This window comes from Trachypithecus francoisi, unplaced genomic scaffold (genome assembly GCF_009764315.1).
Source record: "Trachypithecus francoisi isolate TF-2019V2 unplaced genomic scaffold, Tfra_2.0 Lachesis_group12, whole genome shotgun sequence".
Classification (NCBI taxonomy): domain Eukaryota; kingdom Metazoa; phylum Chordata; class Mammalia; order Primates; family Cercopithecidae; genus Trachypithecus; species Trachypithecus francoisi.
Genome location: NW_022681457.1, coordinates 112,476,602 through 112,496,503, shown reverse-complemented (window position 1 = coordinate 112,496,503; position 19,902 = coordinate 112,476,602). Strand labels below are relative to the sequence as shown.

The 19,902-nt window shown below is 49.9% G+C and overlaps 1 protein-coding gene across 9 annotated transcripts in view; it reads left to right on the top strand.

Moving 5' to 3' along the window:
- Nucleotides 1-2,994: 2,994 nt before the first annotated feature.
- Nucleotides 2,995-19,902, top strand: part of MFN2 (mitofusin 2) — a 31,738-nt gene continuing 14,830 nt past the window's right edge. Inside the window, exons 1-7 of one of the 9 annotated variants that reach the window (XM_033228324.1) lie at nucleotides 3,070-3,284; nucleotides 4,598-4,641; nucleotides 4,762-4,907; nucleotides 11,508-11,686; nucleotides 14,875-15,010; nucleotides 18,221-18,383; nucleotides 19,351-19,475. In XM_033228324.1, coding sequence (XP_033084215.1) covers nucleotides 11,512-11,686; nucleotides 14,875-15,010; nucleotides 18,221-18,383; nucleotides 19,351-19,475 — 599 coding nt within the window. In that variant the 5' untranslated portion in view covers nucleotides 3,070-3,284; nucleotides 4,598-4,641; nucleotides 4,762-4,907; nucleotides 11,508-11,511. Of the gene's footprint in view, nucleotides 3,285-4,597; nucleotides 4,642-4,761; nucleotides 4,912-6,587; nucleotides 6,745-11,507; nucleotides 11,687-13,753; nucleotides 13,869-14,765; nucleotides 14,785-14,874; nucleotides 15,011-18,220; nucleotides 18,384-18,729; nucleotides 18,749-19,350; nucleotides 19,476-19,902 lie in introns of those variants that run through there. The other 8 variants (XM_033228322.1, XM_033228323.1, XM_033228325.1 and 5 more) reach the window with 8 other exon arrangements.

Genomic DNA, 19,902 nt, shown 5'->3' with positions numbered 1-19,902 from the left:
CAGAGATTGTGGAGGAGGAAACAATCCCACCCAGAACAAGGCAGCTAGCAACTGAGGCCCCAAGACATGCCACATCCCAGACAGGGCCCTGTCTGCATCCTGAGGCCAAGTCTGCGTGTGGCCCCACACACAGTCAGACCCGCGGGGCACTAGGCTAATCAGGGGGCAGTGTGGGCAGGACAGCTCCCTTTGGCTATCCTCACAGGAGACTGATAAACCAGTCAGTTCGATATCAGAGTACTGATTTGCCTCTTGAGGTTATTTGTGGCAATAAATTGAAGTTGTTCTACCGTAGTTATACAGCAGCAGCATCCCATAGAATTACAATTTGAGCCACAAATGCAAGCTACTTATGTAATTTTTGAAGGGGGCCTACCCCTCCACACCTGTGGGCTTTTCTCATTAGGTGGAACGAGAGACTGGAGAAAAGAAATGAGACAGAGAGACAAGTATAGAGAAAGAAGTGGGCCCAGGGGACCGGCACTCAGCATACAGAGGACCCACGCCGGCACCGGTCTCTGAGTTCCCTTCGTATTTATTGATAATTATCTTTACCATTTTAAAGAAAAGGAAGTGGCAGGATAATAGAATCATTATAGGGAGAAAGTCAGCAGTAAGACATATGAATAAAGTTCTTTGTGACATGAATAAGTTTAAGGAAAAGTGCTGTGCCTTGATATGCATATGTAAACATCTCCATAAACCTTTTTAGTGCAAGAGCAGCATTGCGCTAGCAAGTCCCGCTTTTCGTCCTAAGGCGATTTGCTCCTTTCTCAGTAAACAGAACATACAATCAGGTTTTATACCGAGATGTTCCATTGCCCAGGGACGGGCAGGAGACAGATGCTTTTCTCTATCTCAACTGCCAACAACCGCCAAGAGGCCTTCTTTCCTCTTGTACTAGTCCTCCTCAGCACAGACCTGGGTGTCAGGCTGGGGGACGATCAGGTCTTTCCCTTCCCACGAGGCCATATTTCAGACTATCACATGGGGAGAAACCTTGGACAATACCTAGCTTTCCTAGGCAGAGGTCCCTGCGACCTTTGGCAGTGTGCATATTCCTGGGTACTTGAGATTAAGAGAATGGTGATGACTTTTAACCAGCAAGCTGCCTTCAGGCACTTGTTTAACAAAGCACACCCTGCACAGCCCCAAATCTTTTAAACCTTAAGTCACCACAGCACATGTCTCTTGCAAGGACAAGGTTGGGGGTAGGCAGCATCTCAAATACAGAACAAAATGGAGTCTCTTATGTCTACTACTTTCTTTTTTTTTTTTTTTTTGAGGCGGAGTCTCGCTCTGTCACCCGGACTGGAGTGCAGTGGCCGGATCTCAGCTCACTGCAAGCTCCGCCTCCCGGGTTTACGCCATTCTCCTGCCTCAGCCTCCCGAGTAGCTGGGACTACAGGCGCCCGCCACCTCGCCCGGCTAGTTTTTCGTATTTTTAGTAGAGACGGGGTTTCACCATGTTAGCCAGGATGGTCTCGATCTCCTGACCTCGTGATCCGCCCGTCTTGGCCTCCCAAAGTGCTGGGATTACAGGCTTGAGCCACCGCGCCCGGCCTACTACTTTCTATATAGACACAGTAACAGGCTGATCTCTCTTTCTTTTCCCTACAATTTTACATTTTCTAGTAGCCACATTTTTAAAAGTAAAAAGAAACAGGTGCAATTAATCTTAGTAATGTATTTAACCCAAATGATCCAAAATATTATCACTTCAACATGTAATCAGCATATAAATATTAATGAGCTAATAGCCCTGCACTGTGGCAGGTAGCTGTAACCCAGCATTTTGGGAAGCCGAGGCAGGAGAAGATTGCTTGACTCCAGGAGTCCAGGAGTTCAGGAGACCAGCCTGGGTAACAAAGTGAAATGCTTACCTATGTCTACAAAAAATAAATATTAGGCATGGCTGCAGCGTCTGTGCTCCCAGCTACTCGGGAGGCTGAGTGAGGTGGGAGGATTACTTGAGCCCAGGAGTTCGAGGCTGCAGTGAGCCGTGATTGCACCACTGCACTAGAGCCTAAGTGACAGAGTGAGACTCTGGCTCAAAAATATATATTTTTTCTTTTTTTGAGACGGAGTCTCTGTTGCCCAGGCTGGAGTGCAGTGGCACGATCTCGGCTCACTGCAACCTCCGCCCCCCGTGTTCAAGCCATTCTCCTGCCTCTTCCTCCCGAGTGCACTATCACACCTGGCTAATTTTTGTATTTTTAGTACAGACGGGGTTTCACCATGTTGGCCAGGCTGGTCTTGAACTCCTGACCTCAAGCGATCCACCCGCCTTGCCCTGCCCTCCCAAAATGCTGGAATTACAGGCATGAGCCACCACGCGCGGTCGGTATATTTTTTTCCTAAAAATTGAGATAGTTTAACAGTCTTTTTTGTTCTAAGTCTTATAGCGCATCTCCGTTTGCACTGGCTCGGGACTCGAGAGCCACATGTGGCTAGTGACTACTGTTCTGGCGCGCTCAGGCTTAGAGCCTTCCCTGTGGAGGCCAAGTCCTGCAGGGGACCTGTTTGCTGCGGTTTCCTAGTGTCTGGCGCATTACTGGGGCCCGGTGATCTGGGTAACCATGTGAGCTTGGGTAACCTCCCCTCTCCGTCTCCTGGGACTGCTGTGGAGATTAAACACAGCGGTGGATGTTAGAGAGGCAGTTCAGTCACTAGCATTGATTCGCCGTTGTTGCTGCTGTTCTTTGCTCAAAGGCGACTGAAGGGCAGCAGGCCCAAGCTCGCTTCTGTCTGCCCGATGAGTCACTTCACCCTAGGCCTGGCCCTCTAGAGAGCACTCTTCTAAGATTACAGAATGCAAATCTGGATTCCAGAGCTGGCAGAGGCCCCAAGGTCAGGCTCTAGGACAACCGGCGAAAGAGCGGGAACCTCTACTCCACGCCCTTGGTTTTTCAAAGCCCCTTGACAGGTTGAGGCTCCGCCCCGCTCTGCCCCGCCCCCCAGCTCCGGCCGACGCCCACCGGAACTACAGCCCCCATGATGCAGCGGTAGTCCGAGCCGTTGCGTCATCGGCTTGGGACGCGCCGGCGGAGGCGTGGCGCGCTGAGGCTACGTTCGAAGTGCCGAGTCGCGAGGCCGCAGGGGCGTAAGGAGTAGGCGGGGCGAGCCGTCTGGGCTCAGGGTCCACCAGCTCACCCGGGTCGAGGGGCAATCCTGAGGCGACTGGTGACGCGCGCGTCCCTTTCCCTCCTCCCGGCTCCCCCCGCGGTGGCGCTTGCTGGTGACGTAGTGAGTGTGATGGCCACCGCGAGGCCGGGAAGGTGAAGGTGAGAGGGCGAGCAAGCCGGGGTGGCGGGGACTGGCCCGGCACGGCCGGGCAAGTCCGGAGCAGCTCGGCGTGGGCCGACGGGATTCTGGGGCCACGGGGCTCTGGGATGCAGTCAAGCGGGGGTCCCCACTCTCCGGCCTTGCCGCAGGCCCGGAGAGGAGGGGGCGGGCCACGGGACCTGGGACTGGGGGATGGGCTCCCCTGTAGCTTCTCATTGTCCCCGCCTTTCCACCCTTCACGGCAACGTTCTACCCCTGCCCCTTTTCTATTTTCCATCCAGTCTTCGTTTTGCCAGCGTTTACTCAGCACCTGATAGGTGTCCACGTTCACCGCGGGAGCGCCCTGCCCTCCCCACTTTGGACACTTACTGCCCTCTCGTTCAACCCTGTTTACTTGTATGACTTCTCACCGGACTCTAAGGCCCTGGAGGGCAGGACTATTTCTTATCCATTCCTAACGTGGCGCCTGACACACATACAGAAGGCACACAGAAAATGTTGAATAAATAGCTGTTTAGACGCACGAAGGCAGAACTGCCCGTTACCCCCTCTCGTACTCCTTCATTGCCCTCTTTAAATTCTCAATCATCTCTCTCTCTTCTACCCAGAAAAAAGCTCTGTTTTTCCGCCTCTGGTGTCCCAAGGTTTGGGGCTTGGGGGAGGAAGGCAGCTCAATGTAGTTAAAAAAAGGAAGGAGGCCGGTCGCAGTGGATAACACCTGTAATCCCAGCACTTTGGAAGGCGGAGGCGGGGGTGGATCACCTGCGGTCAGGAGTTCGAGACCAGCCTGGTCAACATGGTGAAACCCCGTCTGTACTAAAAACAAAAATTAGCCGGGCTTGCTGGCACACGCCTGTAATCCCGGCTACTCAGGAGGCTGAGGCAGGAGAATCGCTTGAACCCGGGAAGCGGAGGTTGAGCTGAGATCGCACCATTGCACTCCAGGAGCTTTGGAGTCAAAGGGAGCTAATATTTCAAATCCCAGCTTAGACAATGGACTAACAGTCTATAAATCTTCAAGTATTCCAGCCCTCTGTTTGCCCCATAGAGTTGAGAATTAAGTGAGATACTTTACAGTAGCTGAACACATTGGCTTTCAGTCAGTTCTTCTGTTGCTCGGTAGTCAGCTGTTCCCCAATCCTCAAGCCCAGTTTTTTTCCTGGTTTTGCTCTGTCTTGCTCTCCCCTCTCTAGATGTACCTTTCCCAGGGCTCCTGCAGGGACCTCCCTGGTACCTCAAACCCGCACATGGCAGAACACATGTTTGTGCACAGCCAGGATTGGTCCCACACCTCTGCGTTTTTTCCCCCCAGGGTACTTCCTCACATGCCAGTGCAACTCCACAATACCTCAATGAGTAAGCTTCCCTCAGGGATGAGTTTGTTTGGCTTGAAACCTGATTAGACATGTTTTGTACACCAGTGTTTTTTTTGGGGGGGAGGACACCTGATCTATCTCCCTTTTCTTTTCTAATAAGTTAGGACTGGTGGAGTCAACACAAGTCAATCAATAACCAACCTCAACCTGAGACAAGACAGAAGAGAACTCAGAATCTTTTTGTCTTTTGGACTCCAGCCATGTCCATGATGCCTGCATTGTGAAGATCTCTCACCATCCAAAAAAGTGAGTAGTAGCTGTGACTTCTGGCACCCTGGATTTGAGTTGAGTGGACAGGGGCGTGCTCTCCTGGACCTCTGGTGGCAAGTCTCTTAGATGGCGTCCTCTTTGTATAGAGCCATAGCTTTCTAACTTTGTTGAAAAACTGCTGTATCTCTTTTCTACTTCCGTGAAAGATTTCGCTGGTTGCTTATAGAGCCTGTTTAAAAGTTGACAGTTCAGGAAGTGGCTGGGATCTCTTGGGCTTCCTGAATAATTAGTCTCTGTTTCCCTCATTTGGTCTTCTGTGCAGTGCTGGCTCTTCCCCGTCTCTGCCCAGCACAGATTGGCTCCTTGTCACTGCTCTTCTAAGATTCTGCTCTGTCCCCTTTACCCTGTATACTCTTTTGTTTCGATTTCTCAGCTTCTCCTCTTTTCCAGTTGTGCCAGCAGACGATCTGTGGATCCATTTTATTTTCCCTGCTAGGAGTTGCTGTACATAACACTGGGTCAGGAGGTGGTGTGGATTCAGGGACTGTGCTTGGGATCCAAACACACCTTGCAGTGAATTTTGCTACTGTTGTCTCTACTCCCGAGATACCTAATACTCCTTGACTGATAGCCTAGGTTGAGGCAAAACTTTTGACCACCTAGGCTAGGTGGGCTATTAGCAGTTTCCATTTAGAACTAGGTTTATTTCTGGTCTTAGGTTAATATTTGTCAATACTGTGCCCCTGGCACTTTTTGGGGGTGGGGGTGAGATAGTACCAGAAAGAATGGGCCTTTCCCTAAAGCGTGATCCTCGGGATTTTATTTTATTTTATTTTTTATTTATTTTATTTTATTTTTGAGATGGAGTCTCGCTCTGTCGCCCAGGCTGGAGTGCAGTGACACAGTCTCGGCTCACTGCAAGCTCCACCTCCTGGGTTCACGCCATTCTTCTGCCTCAGCCTCCCGAGTAGCTGGGACTACAGGCGCCCGCCACCACGCCCAGCTAATTTTTTGTATTTTTAGTGGAAACGGTTTCGCTGTGTTAGCCCGGATGGTCTCGATCTCCTGACCTCGTGATCTGCCCCCCTTGGCCTCCCAAAGTGCTGGGATTACAGGCGTGAGCTGCCACACCCGGCCCGGGATTGTAAAAGCTATTACACAGAAGGGTTTTTTAATTGAATATATTTGTGAAATGCTGAATTCAATGCAGTTAAACTAGTGTCTTTACAACAAGCCTTCCTTCACAAACTCTTTGCTGTGCTCGTGTGCTCCACTGAGGGGAATAGTAGCATATGGTGTTTTACAAGCTGATTCTACTATTGAAGCTTCTTTAGCTGGAATATTGGGTGCGAGTGGAGTTCTGTGGACCACACTTTGGGAAGCGCTGCCAGAGACTATCCAAAACAGGAATCTCCAGAGCACTTACGAGGCAGTCACAGCTTGAGGTGTGACGCTTAGTGTGTAACTGATAACTGGAGCCAGGCTTGTGGGTTGGTCCCCACGTGCCTGTGGCAAGCTCTGTGGTGAAGCCGAGATTATCAAGGCTTTCCAGAGGAGGAGCAGGAACCCAGCTGCCCCACATCACTCCGGAGGAGTAGGGAGTCAGCAGTCAAAGCCTTGAGATCATTGGGGGACACAGGATGTGATAAAAACCGGGTCTGTGGTGTCGTTTGTTCTCGAGGAGGCATCAGAGGAGGCTTCATGCAGGGAGTGACACTTGAGTTGGGTGTAGAAGGACAGTAGGAGTATGCCAAATGGGTGGAAAAGGAAGGAGGACTCCAGGCAGAAAGCAGCTCATGCAACACAAATGTGGACTCTCAGCTTGCAAGTTAGCAGAGCCAGATAAATGAGGCAGAGTTTGGAGAGGTTGACGGTAGGTTTTACACCAGGGGTTTGGAGGCAGCTGCAGGCTGGTTATTGGTGAGAGCAGGGAGGCTCCTGGATCGGCTGAGCTCCCAGCAGACCTTGTAACCTGGAGCTCCCCAGCTTCTACTGGTGTACACGCTGTTGAGTCTTGCAGTGAGTGAGCACTAATGCTTTTGGTTTTATATCCCCTGGGCTTGCAAACATTGACCAGCACTTAAAGGCATCTGCTTCTGATAGTGGGGAACTTGCTTCCTGCAGCAAGTCACTTCTGGCGTGGGGTGGTGTCGCTGATCCTTCCCCAGCTGACCTATGTATTTGATCTCCGTGGTAGCGGGTAAGGGAGTGGTGTGTGTGGGGTGAGTTGGCGGAATTACCTCTACCCTGCCTGAAGTCTGGGTGTTCACGGAGAGTCTTGTGATCTTGCTGGTAGAGTTTGTTGTTATTGCTTTATAACATGTAAAGCTGCTTTTCGCTCTGTGTGTGAAGCACGTGGCTTGCATCATCAGCTTTAGTCTTCTCACAGTTGGGATGGTATTGTGGTGTTAGGATATGGGTTTCATCCACGGACCCAGGCCTGTAACTCCTATCTATAGCTCTTGTTCTGGTTTCGTGTTATAATATTAGATGTGGTAGGCCTCAGGGGCAGGCCTCTGACCTTCTCCGGCTCTCCTTCCACCCTATTCTTTCCCCACCTTTCTGATTGTGGGCCTTAAAACCCTCCCCTGAGAGTGTTGGATCCTGTATCCTGGGGGAAGGAATGCTGATGTCATGAAGCTTCCATAAAAATCCAAGAGGATAGAGTTTAGGGAGCTTACAAATAGCTGAACACGCGGAGGTTCCTGGAGAGAGGCCTGCTTAGGGAGGGCACAGAAGCTACACGCCTCTTCCCCCATACCTCGCCCTAAGCGTTTCTTTATCTGTATCCTTTGCGATAGCCCTCATAACCCAGTAAACATAAGTAAGTGTTTCCCTGGGTTAGGTAAGCTGCTCCATCAAATTAATCGAACTCAAAGAGGGGGTCATGGGAACCCCAGCCTAAAGCCAGTCAGTCAGAAGTTCTGGAGGCCCAGACTTGCGACTGGTATGTTTGAGGCGTGATGGTGGAGAGGTGGGGCAGTCCTGGGGACTGAGCCCTCAACCCGTGCGATCTGACACTCTTTCCGGGTAGACAGTGTGGGAACTGAGTGAGAGGACACCCAGCTGGTGTCCTCTGCTTGGTGTGGGGAAGAAACCGCCTCACATTTGGTCACAGAAGTCTCTTGTGTTGATTATGGTGTGAGAGTAGAGAAAAAAGACAGTTTGAGACAAGTTTTTCTCTCCAATAGGTGTCTTGTTTGTTGTACACATGAAGAAACCAAGGTTCTGTGATGAAATAACTTGCTTAAGTTTAAGCAACCCAGAAATAATAATATAGTCACAATTTGAACCTGGCTCTGCCTGATTACAAAACCTGTCATAGGTAGTACTATATCATGCCCCATCCCTGATCCCTTTTTTTTTTCTTTCTTTTTTTTTTTTTTAAGAGAGAGACTCTTGCTCTGTCACCCAGGCTGGAGCACAGTGGTGAGATCTTAGCTCACTGCAACTTCTACCTCCTAGGTTCAAGTGGTTCTCCTGCCTCGGCCTCTGGAGTGGCTGGGACTACAGGCATGCGCCACCACACCCAGCTAATTTTTTGTATTTTTAGTAGAGATGGGGTTTCACCATGTTGGCCAGGCTGGTCTTGAACTCCTGACCTTAGGTGAGCTGCCTGCCTCGGCTTCCCAAAGTGCTGGAATTACAGACATGAGCCACCGTGCCTGGCCCCTGATCTCTTTTATTTTCCTTTTGGGTGGCTTTCCTCTTGTGCCTGCCACATCCCGTCTTTCTCGAACAGTCTGATCTGCCAGGCCATGGCAAGCCTGATTTCAGTGCACTTTTCCTTTGCTGCTTTGGAAGAGTGAGAGTAGCATTTTCTTTGCAGTTTCCTTTCTCAGAGCTGTACTGTCTTTAAGCCCTGCACATATGGCTTCCATGCTGAGAAAACGTCTCTCATAGCTGTGGCGTCATGCTGAGGAGGAATGTAGAAACGGAGGTGGGGTCACTTCCTTCCCTCATCTCCAGAGGAATCATTAACATTGCACAAGAACTTGTTGGTTTGGGCACACATGTGGGTCCCTTTCCCACTTTGGGTCGGTCTGTCTTCTGCCCACTCTTTGGGATGGTTAGTTCCTAAACGTCCATTTTGGCATTTGGTCTTCATGTACCTCTTCTGGGTGTTCTTTCTGCTTTTCAGGACCTTCTGCAGCGTACTTTGGTCCCATTTGGAAGTTTCTTGTGTGCTTGCTCGGGAGCAACACCTCATTTCCCATCTAGAGAGCTTTCTGCTGGGTGGAAAACTGAGGGCCCTAAGACTAGGGTGGCTGGGGAGGCAGTGACAGACCCAGGTACTGTCAGCTGTGCACACGCCCCCTCATCCAGGAGGGCCTTTGCCCTTTGACTTTCTAGGATCGGTGGGCTCTGCTCAAGAAGTACCTTTCGCCATGGTGGGAACTCTGAGGCACCTGACCACTTTTGGGGTCAGAATTCCCAGTCTTACCCTGGGCACTACCTTCTGGTGTGTCTGCCTGTTTTTGAGCCTTTTTTTTTTTGGAGATACAGTCTTGCTCTGTTGCTCAGGCTGGAGTGCAATGGCGTGATCTTAGCTCACTGCAACTTCCACCTCCTGGGTTCAAGCAATTCTCGTGCCTCGACCTCCCGAGTAGCTGGTATTACAGGTGCCTGCCACCATTCCTGGCTAATTTTTGTATTTTTAGTAGAGGTGGGGTTTTACCATGTTGGTCAGGCTGGTCTTGAACTCCTGACCTTAAATGATTCACCCACCTCATCCTCCCAAAGTGCTGGGATTACAGGCATAAGCCACTGCGCCCGGCCCAACATTTCTGAGCCACCGTGCCTGGCCCAACACTTTGTTTATTATAAGTTTTTTTTTTTTTTTTTTTTTTGGAGACAGAGTCTCACTGTGTCACCCAGGCTGGAGTGCAGTGGTGCAATCTCAGCTCACTACAACCTCCACCTCCTAGGTTCAAGCGATTCTTCTGTCTCACTCAGCCTCCTGTGTAGCTAGGATTACAGGCATGTGCCACCACACCCGGCTAATTTTTGTATTTTTTGTAGAGACAGAGCTTCACCATGTTGGCCAGGCTGGGCTTAAACTCCTGACCTCAAGTGATCCACCTGCTTCAGCCTCCCAAAGTGCTGGGATTACAGGTGTGAGCCACTGCACCCGGCCATATTATCACAGTCTATTTTTGTGTGACTATCTCTCTTGCTCTCACTCAATCCCACACATCTTTGTAGCTTATCTTTTCATATAAGCATAACATTTTAGAGGTCATGAGACTTGACTCCAAAGTCCTAGAGGTCTTTGGTCAAAGGTCAAAAGAGGTGGGGCATAGTGGGAGGGCTGGGCTGGGAGGGCTCTGCCTCCCAGGTTCAAGCAATTCTCTACTTCAGCTTCCCAAGTAACTGGGATTATAGACGGCCGCCACCACACCCAGCTAAATTTTTTTGTATTTTTAGTAGAAATGGGGTTTCATCATGTTGGCCAGGCTGGTCTTGAACTCCTGACCTTATGATCCACCTGTCTCAGCCTCCCAAAGTGCTGGGATTACAGGCATGATCCACCATGCCCGGCTGGTTTTTTTTTCTTTTTTTTTAAATAGAGACGGGATCCTATGTTGCCTAGGCTGGTCTCAAACTCCTAAGTTCAAGCGATCTGCCTGCCTTGGCCTCTCCAAGTGCTGGGATTACAGGTATAAGGCACTGAACCCGCCCCCTAACCAATAGTGTTTTTATGTGGTCTTGCTCTGTATCCCAGGCTAGAGTGCAGTGGACCAACCATAGGTCACTACAGCCCAAACTTCTGGGCTCAAGTGACCCTCCTGCCTCAGACTCCCAAGTAGCTAGGACTACAGATGTATGCCACTGTGTCAGGCTAATTTTATTTTATTTTATTTCATGTTTTTTTTTTTTTTTTTTTTTTTTTTGAGGCGGGGTCTCGCTCTGTTGCCCGGACTGGAGTGCAGTGGCCGGATCTCAGCTCACTGCAAGCTCCGCCTCCCGGGTTCACGCCATTCTCCTGCCTCAGCCTCCCGAGTAGCTGGGACTACAGGCGCCCGCCACCTCGCCCGGCTAGTTTTTTTGTATTTTTAGTAGAGACGGGGTTTCACTGTGTTAGCCAGGATGGTCCCGATCTCCTGACCTCGTGATCCACCCGTCTCGGCCTCCCAAAGTGCTGGGATTACAGGCTTGAGCCACCGCGCCCGGCCTTATTTCATGTTTTGAGACAAAAAGTTTCACCCTGTCACCCCGGCTGGAGTACAATGGCGTGATCTCAGTTCATTGCAGCCTCCATCTCCCAGGTTCAAGCGATTCTCCTGCCTCAGTCTCCTGAGTAGCTGGGATTACAGGTGTGTGCCACCAGGCCTGGCTAATCATTGTATTTTTAGTAGAGATGGGGTTTCACCATGTTGGCCAGGCTGGTCTTGAACTCCTGACCTCAGGTGATCCACATGCCTCGGCCTCCCAAAGTTCTGAGAAACTGGGGTGAGCCACCGCACCCAACCTGAGACACTGTTCTTATGTCACCATCCTTTGTTCTAGTCCTGGAGGTTGCAGTGACCTGAGATCCCCATATTCTTGATTGTCCCCCAAGCATTCCACCATCCCTCCAGCAGGATGTCCCGAGGTAGGTGTTGCTGGGTTCGCTCACATTGGCTTCTCTTGCAGCGCAATGTCCCTGCTCTTCTCTCGATGCAACTCTATCGTCACAGTCAAGAAAGATAAAAGACACATGGCTGAGGTGAATGCTTCCCCACTCAAGCACTTTGTCACTGCCAAGAAGAAGATCAATGGCATTTTTGAGCAGCTGGGGGCCTACATCCAGGAGAGCGCCACCTTCCTTGAAGGTAAGGGGGCACCTGCTCAGCCAGGCCCACTCTTACCTGTTTAGATATTTAGCTAGTGGGATTTGTGGGTGGGGAAGTATAGCTCTGCTCCTAGGGAACTCGTGCCCAGATAGCCTCAAAAATGCTCTGCTCTTGAAAGCATGTGGAATTGGAGTCTGGGGAGATTAGGCCAGGAAGACAAGGGAACTGCCATTTAGTAATTACTTGAGAAGTCCACAAGTTTCGTTTCATTTAGTCGTGAAAGATAGGTGAATCTTACCCCCTCTACAAGGCAAGCAAATTGAGGTTTGAGAGTTGTCGGATACCTTGTAAGTAATAGATCAGGGCTTTACCCAGGTGTCTCCAACTCCAGAGCCCACGGGTTTTCCTTTGCCTAGTTCTGGCTGCCGTTGATACCAGGCACTGTTTCGGTGTCAGTGATCCCTGACCGGGGCGCCCTCTCTTTTATATTTTTAGATTGGTGACAGAACTATAGGAAACTCGTGTCACCTGTGCCTTTTCTACTAGTTACTAATTTGAGCCCAACCTCTAGTTCCTTGTCCATCAGCAGAGAAGGACTGGTTCCCAGGGCCCCGCTCGTCTGAGTGACAACTCCAGCGCTTGCTTCCTCAGGCTCCCTCTTTAGAAGGGCACTTTGGTGCCAGGTCCTGAGATTGTCTGTGGAGACCCAGTAGCTGAGTCTTATCTGCCCTTGGTTTCCTCACTTGTGAAAGGGGGACTCAGGTGTGAACAGTGGTTTCAGATTCTAGTCTGCAGAACCCTAGACGTTCAGTGGTGGTGCTTCCGGGCTTGGCCCCTGACTCAGGGGGGCCACCTTCTTTCCATTCTGCTTTCAATGAGAGCAGCTTGGCTTCTCGTTGTTTTACACGCCAGGCTGCTACACGAGGCTCCCTTTGAAGAAAGAGACTGTCCAATTTCATGCCCTCATCTGTGCCCTGCCCTTTGCATGGCACTCGATGTACAGAAGGTGTTTCCTAAATACTTGTTGAACTAAAATCTGAATTTTAAAGTAGTATGATTGGTAGTTGAAATAATCCCAACTCATTGCCTGTTTATCAGTGGCTGTGGTGTGCCAGCCCTGTGCCAGGTGCTGGGCATGCAGAGATGGGGTAGATCAGGCCGCTGCCCTCTGGGAGCCCAGAGTAACCCTCTTGGAAGCTTTGAGTCACCTACTCCGATGACGTTGTGGACAGACACATGCTTAATGCAGATGTTTATGTGATGCATGCTTTGATTTCTCTCTGTGTGAAAACATGAGGCCTCCCTGTTGTTTAAATGGAAGGGAAAGAGCTGGAGTGATCCTGAGCTGTGTTGAGTCAGGGAGGGAGTGGTTCCTGCCTGGGGACTGTTTCTAACGGGCAGGTAACAAGAGCTTGTCGGCCTGCTGGCTCTCACTTTTAAGTGTAGTCACATGCTTGAGAACCAGCTTCCTCTGAGGGACATTCCAAAGGCCATGCCCAGTTGCCCATATAAGGGAGGAATATTGATGCATCTGGGGCAGAGGTGACCGGTGGACATTGCGGGCGGGGAGATGGGGGTGTTGTTGACTTGGTCACTTCCTTTCATGGCGCTGCCTGCGGGGAAACTCACTGGGCGGGCCCTCGTCATGCTTCACATGCTTTGGGAGTGTTCTCAGGGCTGGGGCCTGTCAGCCTCGTAGTTCCCAGGAGTGTGCACGGGGGCTAAACACCTGGCTGTGTTCCAGCCTGTCTGGTGCGAGTCCTAGACAGGACAGTGGTGGGATCTCACTCAGTTGCTCCTGTATGGAGTAATTTGGTGGCCATCTTCCCGTTAAGGGCACTGGAAAAAAGCAGTGCCGTGATCCAAAGGTCTGCTCACGTAGCAAACATTTGTGCACCTGCTGGGTGCTGGGATCAGATAGCGTGGCCCTCATGAGGTCGATGACACAGACAGGTGAGCTGGACAGTTAATTTATGGTGAGGTGAGAGCTGAGATGGGAGAAGTGCAGGGTGCTGGGGCACAAAGAGAAGGGGTCCAGGGTCCTGACTCAGGTTGGAGGGGTGGTCAGAGAAGGCTTCCTGGGGGCAGTGCTGTCTAAGCTAGACTCCAGGTCAAGTGAGAATGAGTCAGGCTGCCCCAAGGCAGTGTAGTGTGGCAGTTCTTCAGAGAGTGGGAAGGGGTTTGGGCAGCAGGGAGCAGAGCCGGAGTGCCGAGGAAGCTGTTGAGTTTGGGGATACGGTGAGGGAGGACTGTGAGGCAGCGAGTGGCAAGAGGCCAACAGGGCCAGGGCAGGGAGGGCCTCGAGAAGTGACACAGGGTGGTTAAGAGCCTGGACTCCAGAGCCAGGCTGCCTAATTCAAATCCTAGCTCTGCCTTTTACTAACTCTGGAGCCACGTTAATAAAGAGGACCGGGGCCGGGCGCGGTGGCTCAAGCCTGTAATCCCAGCACTTTGGGAGGCCGAGATGAGCGGATCACGAGGTCAGGAGATCGAGACCATCCTGGCTAACACGGTGAAACCCCGTCTCTACTAAAAGTACAAAAAATTAGCTGGGCGTGGTGGCGGGCACTGTAGTCCCAGTTACTCGGGAGGCTGAGGCAGGAGAATGGCATGAACCCGGGAGGCGGAGCTTGCAGTGAGCTGAGATCTGGCCACTGCACTCCAGCCTGGGCCACCGAGCCAGACTCCATCTCAAAAAAAAAAATAAAAATAAAAATAAAAATAAAGAGGACCAAAGGAGAGAACGAATTTGAAAAGTGAAAGGAACAGTGCCTTGCATGTGGTAAGAACTTCGTAAATATTTGTTAAGAAAAAATAAACAAGGATGGCAGTTAACTTTCAGGTATTTGTCTTATACCAGCCGCCACTGACAGCATTTGTATTTTAATTCATTCGATCCTCACAGTGGCCTCATGAAGTAGATAGTGTCATTATCTCCATTTTGTGCCTAAGGATACTAAGACCCAGAAAGGTTCTTTTGCTTGAGGCCACAGAGCTAGAAAGTGGTAAGAACCAGCTTCAAAACCAGGCAGTGTTGCTCCTGAGCCATGTTCTTAACCACCACACCGTGGGCCCACCATAAAGGATCTGGAACTCAGCCTGTCGGCTGCAGGGAGCCAGAGGTGGACTCATTTAGGGTAAGCAGGGCGTTGCTCTGGCCCTTCCAGACTTATGACTGTGGAACTCCTCTGACCATGTGGTGACCCATGTTCCATCCTCACCTCCAGACACCTACAGGAATGCAGAACTGGACCCCGTCACCACAGAAGAACAGGTTCTGGACGTCAAAGGTTACCTATCCAAAGTGAGAGGCATCAGCGAGGTGCTGGCTCGGCGGCACATGAAAGTGGCTTTTTTTGGCCGGTATGTCCTTGTGGCACCCACCCTTTCTTTCTTCCTGGCTAGGAGGGAGGGAGGCACTTTGTACAAGGCCACAGAACGTTCCAGGGCAGGGACACGCTTCAGAATTCATTGCTTTCCTTTTAATTTATATTTTATTTATTTGATTTTTGAGACAAGGTTCTCTGTCACCCAGGCTGGAAGCTCGTTACAGCCTTGACCTCCCTGGGTTCAGGTGATCCTCCCATCTGAACCTCCTGAGTAGCTGGGACTGCAGGTGCATGCCATCACGCCTGACTACTTTTTTTAATTTTCTGATTGTGGTTAAAAGGATATAATATAAAATTTACCCCCTTAACCATTTTAAGTATATAGTTCACTAGTAGGTATATTTGCAACCAGTCTCCAGAGCTTTTTCATCTTGCAAAATTGAAGCTTGTATGATACCCATTAAACAATAACTCCCTGTCCCCACGTGTCCCTCGCCCTGGCCATCACCATTCTACTTTCTGTCCCAATGAATTTGACTATTCTAGGCATCTCACGTAAGTGGAATCATACAGTACTTGGTTTTTTTTTCTCCATTCATAAAACTTATTCCACTTACATGAATTTAATACACATGTTCTTAACAATTATGCTTGTATTGTTCATGAAAATTTCATAAGACATTAAACAAAGCTAGCCATCATCTCAAGTTATTTCCCTGTTAACTATTTTTACAGCACATGCATGTTAGGCAAGCATCAAAAAAAAAAAAAAATCACAAAAGCATAAAACCTAAAAATAAGTTAAATACTTTTTTTTGTTTTATTTTAGTGCTATGCTTGTTGATATACATGAAGTAATGAATATCAAGCAATTCATTTTTATTGCATCTTTACTTTTACATTTGTTCTTAGGTTGCCTAAAGCATTTTAAATACAAATAAAATGAGTGTAGCAAAAATAATGAAAGCTAACAGCAGATAACTTTACAAATAATGGAATGTGAACTGTTTCTGCCCTTATCCAGAGTAAAATGGGTCACAGCTTTGTCTAAAGGAACGCTTCCACAGCGGTAGTCAAAGGTGTGCACATTGAGATTGAGTATTCCACAGATACACATGGTTTAACATGTGATATCCATGGGGTATCTGTTTCTACCACAGCCTTGTAAGTGCCCCAAACCTTAAGGTATCCACAGTTACTACTCCTGTGACTGGAACCAGTGATCCTTTTTATTCCCCACCAGGACAAACCAATATGTAGGCAGTTTTCTTTGCTTTGACATGGAAGCAATTTTAACACTGGCCCTTGTGAAGCCACAATGTACCCAAAGTACTATCCCAAACATTTATAACTGGTATAATGGCCAGGTGTGGCGGCTCACGCCTGTAATCCCAGCACTTTGGGAGGCTGAGGCAGGTGGATCACAAGGTCAGGAGATCAAGACCATCCTGGCTAATGGTGAAACCCCGTCTCTACTAAAAAATCCAAAAAAATTACCCAGGCATGGTGGCGGGTGCCTGTAGTCCCAGCTACTTGGGAGGCTGAGGCAGGAGAATGGCATGAACCCAGGAGGCAGAGGTTGCAGTGAGCCGAGATCATGCCACTGTACTCCAGCCTGGGCAACAGAGCGAGACTCCATCTCAAAAAAAAAACAAATGTGTGTGTGTATATATATATATGTATATATATACGTGTGTGTATATATATATACACACACACACACATATCTAATATAGGAAAAAAGACATCTAGACAGATTGTATGCTAGGCACCTAGTGGTAGCCTGGGGAATAGGCACTGTGCCTAGAGTCTTGTCCCTGATGACCTGTAACCTCAGGTGTGGTCCTCTACTCCGCTGAACTATCATTTCTTCATCCTCACCTGGGAGGTATGACCCCTACTTAGGTGAGCTAGTGAGCTGCCTGTCTCTGTGGGTGCAGGTAAGGTCATTGTGGTTCTGCTCTAGTGATGTGGCTGGGAAACTTTAACTCAGAAACACTGTATTTAGCACAGGTTGAAAGCTCTGAGACTCAGAGCAGATGAGTCTGCTGAGTGGAGCTATTTTCAAGAAGCAGAAATGGCCGGGTGCAGTGGTTCACACCTGTAATCCCAGCACTGGGAGGCTGAGGCAGGAGAATTGCTTGAACCCAGGAGTTTGAGACCAGCCCAAGCAACATGGCAAGACCCCATCTCTACAAAAAATTTAAAACTTAGCTGGGCGTGGTTGCACGTACTTACAGTGTAAGCTACTTGGGAGGCTGAGTTGGGAGGATCACTGAACCCTGATGGTCAAGGCTTCAGTGAACTCTATTCATGCCACACGCCACTGCACTCCAGCTTGGGCGACAAAGCAAGACACTGTATCAAAAAAACCCAAAAAAACCCCACCAGATTACATGAAAGGGGTGTGATAGGTAAGAATGAGAAAGTAAGCTGGGCATGGTGGCTCACATCTGTAATCCCAGCATTTTAGGAGGTTGAAGCGGGAGGATCACCTGAGGTCAGGAGTTCGAGACCAGCCTGGCCAACATGGTGAAACCCTGTCTCTACTAAAAATACAAAAGGTAGTTGGGCATGGTGGCGCACACCTGTAGTCCCAGCTACTCAGGAGGCTGAGGCAGGAGGATTGCTTAAACTCAGGAGGCGGAGGTTGCAATGAGCTGAGATCATGACACTGCACTCCAGCCTGGGTGACAGAGCGAGACTCCATCTCAAATAATAATAAAAACAAAGAATGAGAAAGTAATCTTCCCTTTAGCCTGGCAGTTGTCAGCTGGGACTGACAAGGTGAAGCTTCATGTGTAAGGAGGAGCATCATGGGAGAAAAGCAGTGAAACATGCCCTGTGTGGGAAACACTGGGGTCATTTAGCCTGAGGAAGATGCTTTGGGGGTGGTGAGTCGGTGTTTCAGGTAGGCCTGAGTTAAACTTTGGAGACTGTCTGACTGTCTCAGACAGTCTATAAGTGATGCTGAGCGTGGCTGTATGATTCAAGGGGCAGACAGTGTGCAGTGAGTGTCTTGCAGATTGATCTGAAATGATGAACCAGGGGTATGTCACAGCTTTGGGCCTGGGGGTGTTTATTCATTTTAATAAACAGTGCCTACTCTGTGTCTCAGCACTGTCTGGGCACTGGCAACATTGCAGTGAATAGGGCTTTGGCCTTCCAGGCTGGTATCTGCATTGTGAAAAGTAATTCAGGTCAGATATTGGTGGCTTTGCTGACAGCTGTTACTTCCTTCTAGGACAAGCAATGGGAAGAGCACCGTGATCAATGCCATGCTCTGGGACAAAGTTCTGCCCTCTGGGATTGGCCACACCACCAATTGCTTCCTGCGGGTAGAGGGCACAGATGGCCATGAGGCCTTTCTCCTTACCGAGGGCTCAGAGGAAAAGAGGAGCGCCAAGGTGAGGGTGCCAGGCTGGCTGTCAGCCCTGTGCCTGCTGGCGGAGCAAGTCCTCCATTGTGACATGGCTGACCTCACCTCTAGGGAGAGGGCAGCACTGCCCTGTGTAGGTGAATGGGAGACCCTATTTTAGACGAGCTTTTTGAAGGATGTGAGAGCTTCTGGGGGCTGGCGGGGGCGGTTTCCAGAAACGTGGATCACCAAGAATGAGGACCCTGCTGTTCCTCATACAGCTCTGAGTGGCCACTGGCCTCTCTTCACTAGTTAAGGAAGACAGTATGTGCTGTGTTCTTCCTTGGGGTATTGCCAGAGAGGGATTCCTGCATTTGCTCTGTGTCTCTGACCTATCATTCAGGGGCCGACACTGTGAGTTTTCTGAGAGGCAGCTGCATTCTTGTTTGGGGCCAGATGCTCAATTTGCTTCATAAAGGATCAATCGGCCAGGCACAGTGGCTCACGCCTGTAATCCCAGCACTTTGGGAGACCGAGGCGGGTGGATCATTTGAGGTCAGGAGATCAAGACCAGCCTGGTCAACATGGTGAAACGCTGTCTCTACTAAAAATACAAAAATTAGCTGGGCGTGGTGGCAGGCGCCTGTAATCCCAGCTAGTCGGGAGGCTGAGGCAGGAGGACTGCTTGAACCCGGGAGGTGGAGGTTGCGGTGAGCCGAGATCACGCCACTACTCCAGCCTGGGCGACAGAGCGAGACTCCGTCAAAAAAAAAAAAAAGAATCAATCAGTGCAGAACAGACGACTTTAGCATGATATCCAGGAAAGAAGCTCAAAAGAGCAGTGAAGAAAGTGGGTTCTTAACTGACAACTCCCAGCTGTTAACTTTTTATATGTGGAAGAAGAAAGGGTAGCAGATGGGCAGCAGTCCCAGCCACTGTGCTGTGATGCAGCGGCACAGGAAATCTGGCTTGGTGTTTCCTCCTCAGCCTCTTTTTTTTCCTTCCTCTGCCATCAGACTGTGAACCAGCTGGCTCATGCCCTCCATCAGGACAAGCAGCTCCATGCCGGCAGCCTAGTGAGTGTGATGTGGCCCAACTCTAAGTGCCCACTCCTGAAGGATGACCTCGTTTTGATGGACAGGTAAGAGGGAGGTACCCTCCTAGGAGGTCCAAACCGGGAGGCGCCAGGTTTCCATTTCTGAGTAATCCGGGCCAGAGTCCCTGGGCCCCATCCATGCTCTGCTTAAGTACTACTGCCTTTCGGATGGGCTCAACCAAATCCTCTGGCCTCTTGGCTTTCCTCTAGAGTCTGGTACCTATACCTGTTTACCAGTACCCTGCAGATGTCCCAGGGATGGTCTGTAAGAGATAGGAGGGATGCTCAAAAGTTGGGGAGGTTCTCAACCTCAGCCCAGTGCCAGCACATGTATAGGGGTGGGGAGTTGTGGCGGAGTCAGAGGTGTATTTTATCTCCCTTGAAGAAACACTTTGCCCTGGCTTGGTGGGCAGGTTATAACTATACCAAGAAGTACAGTATTGTAGCATTTCCCTGGACTCACATCAAGTCA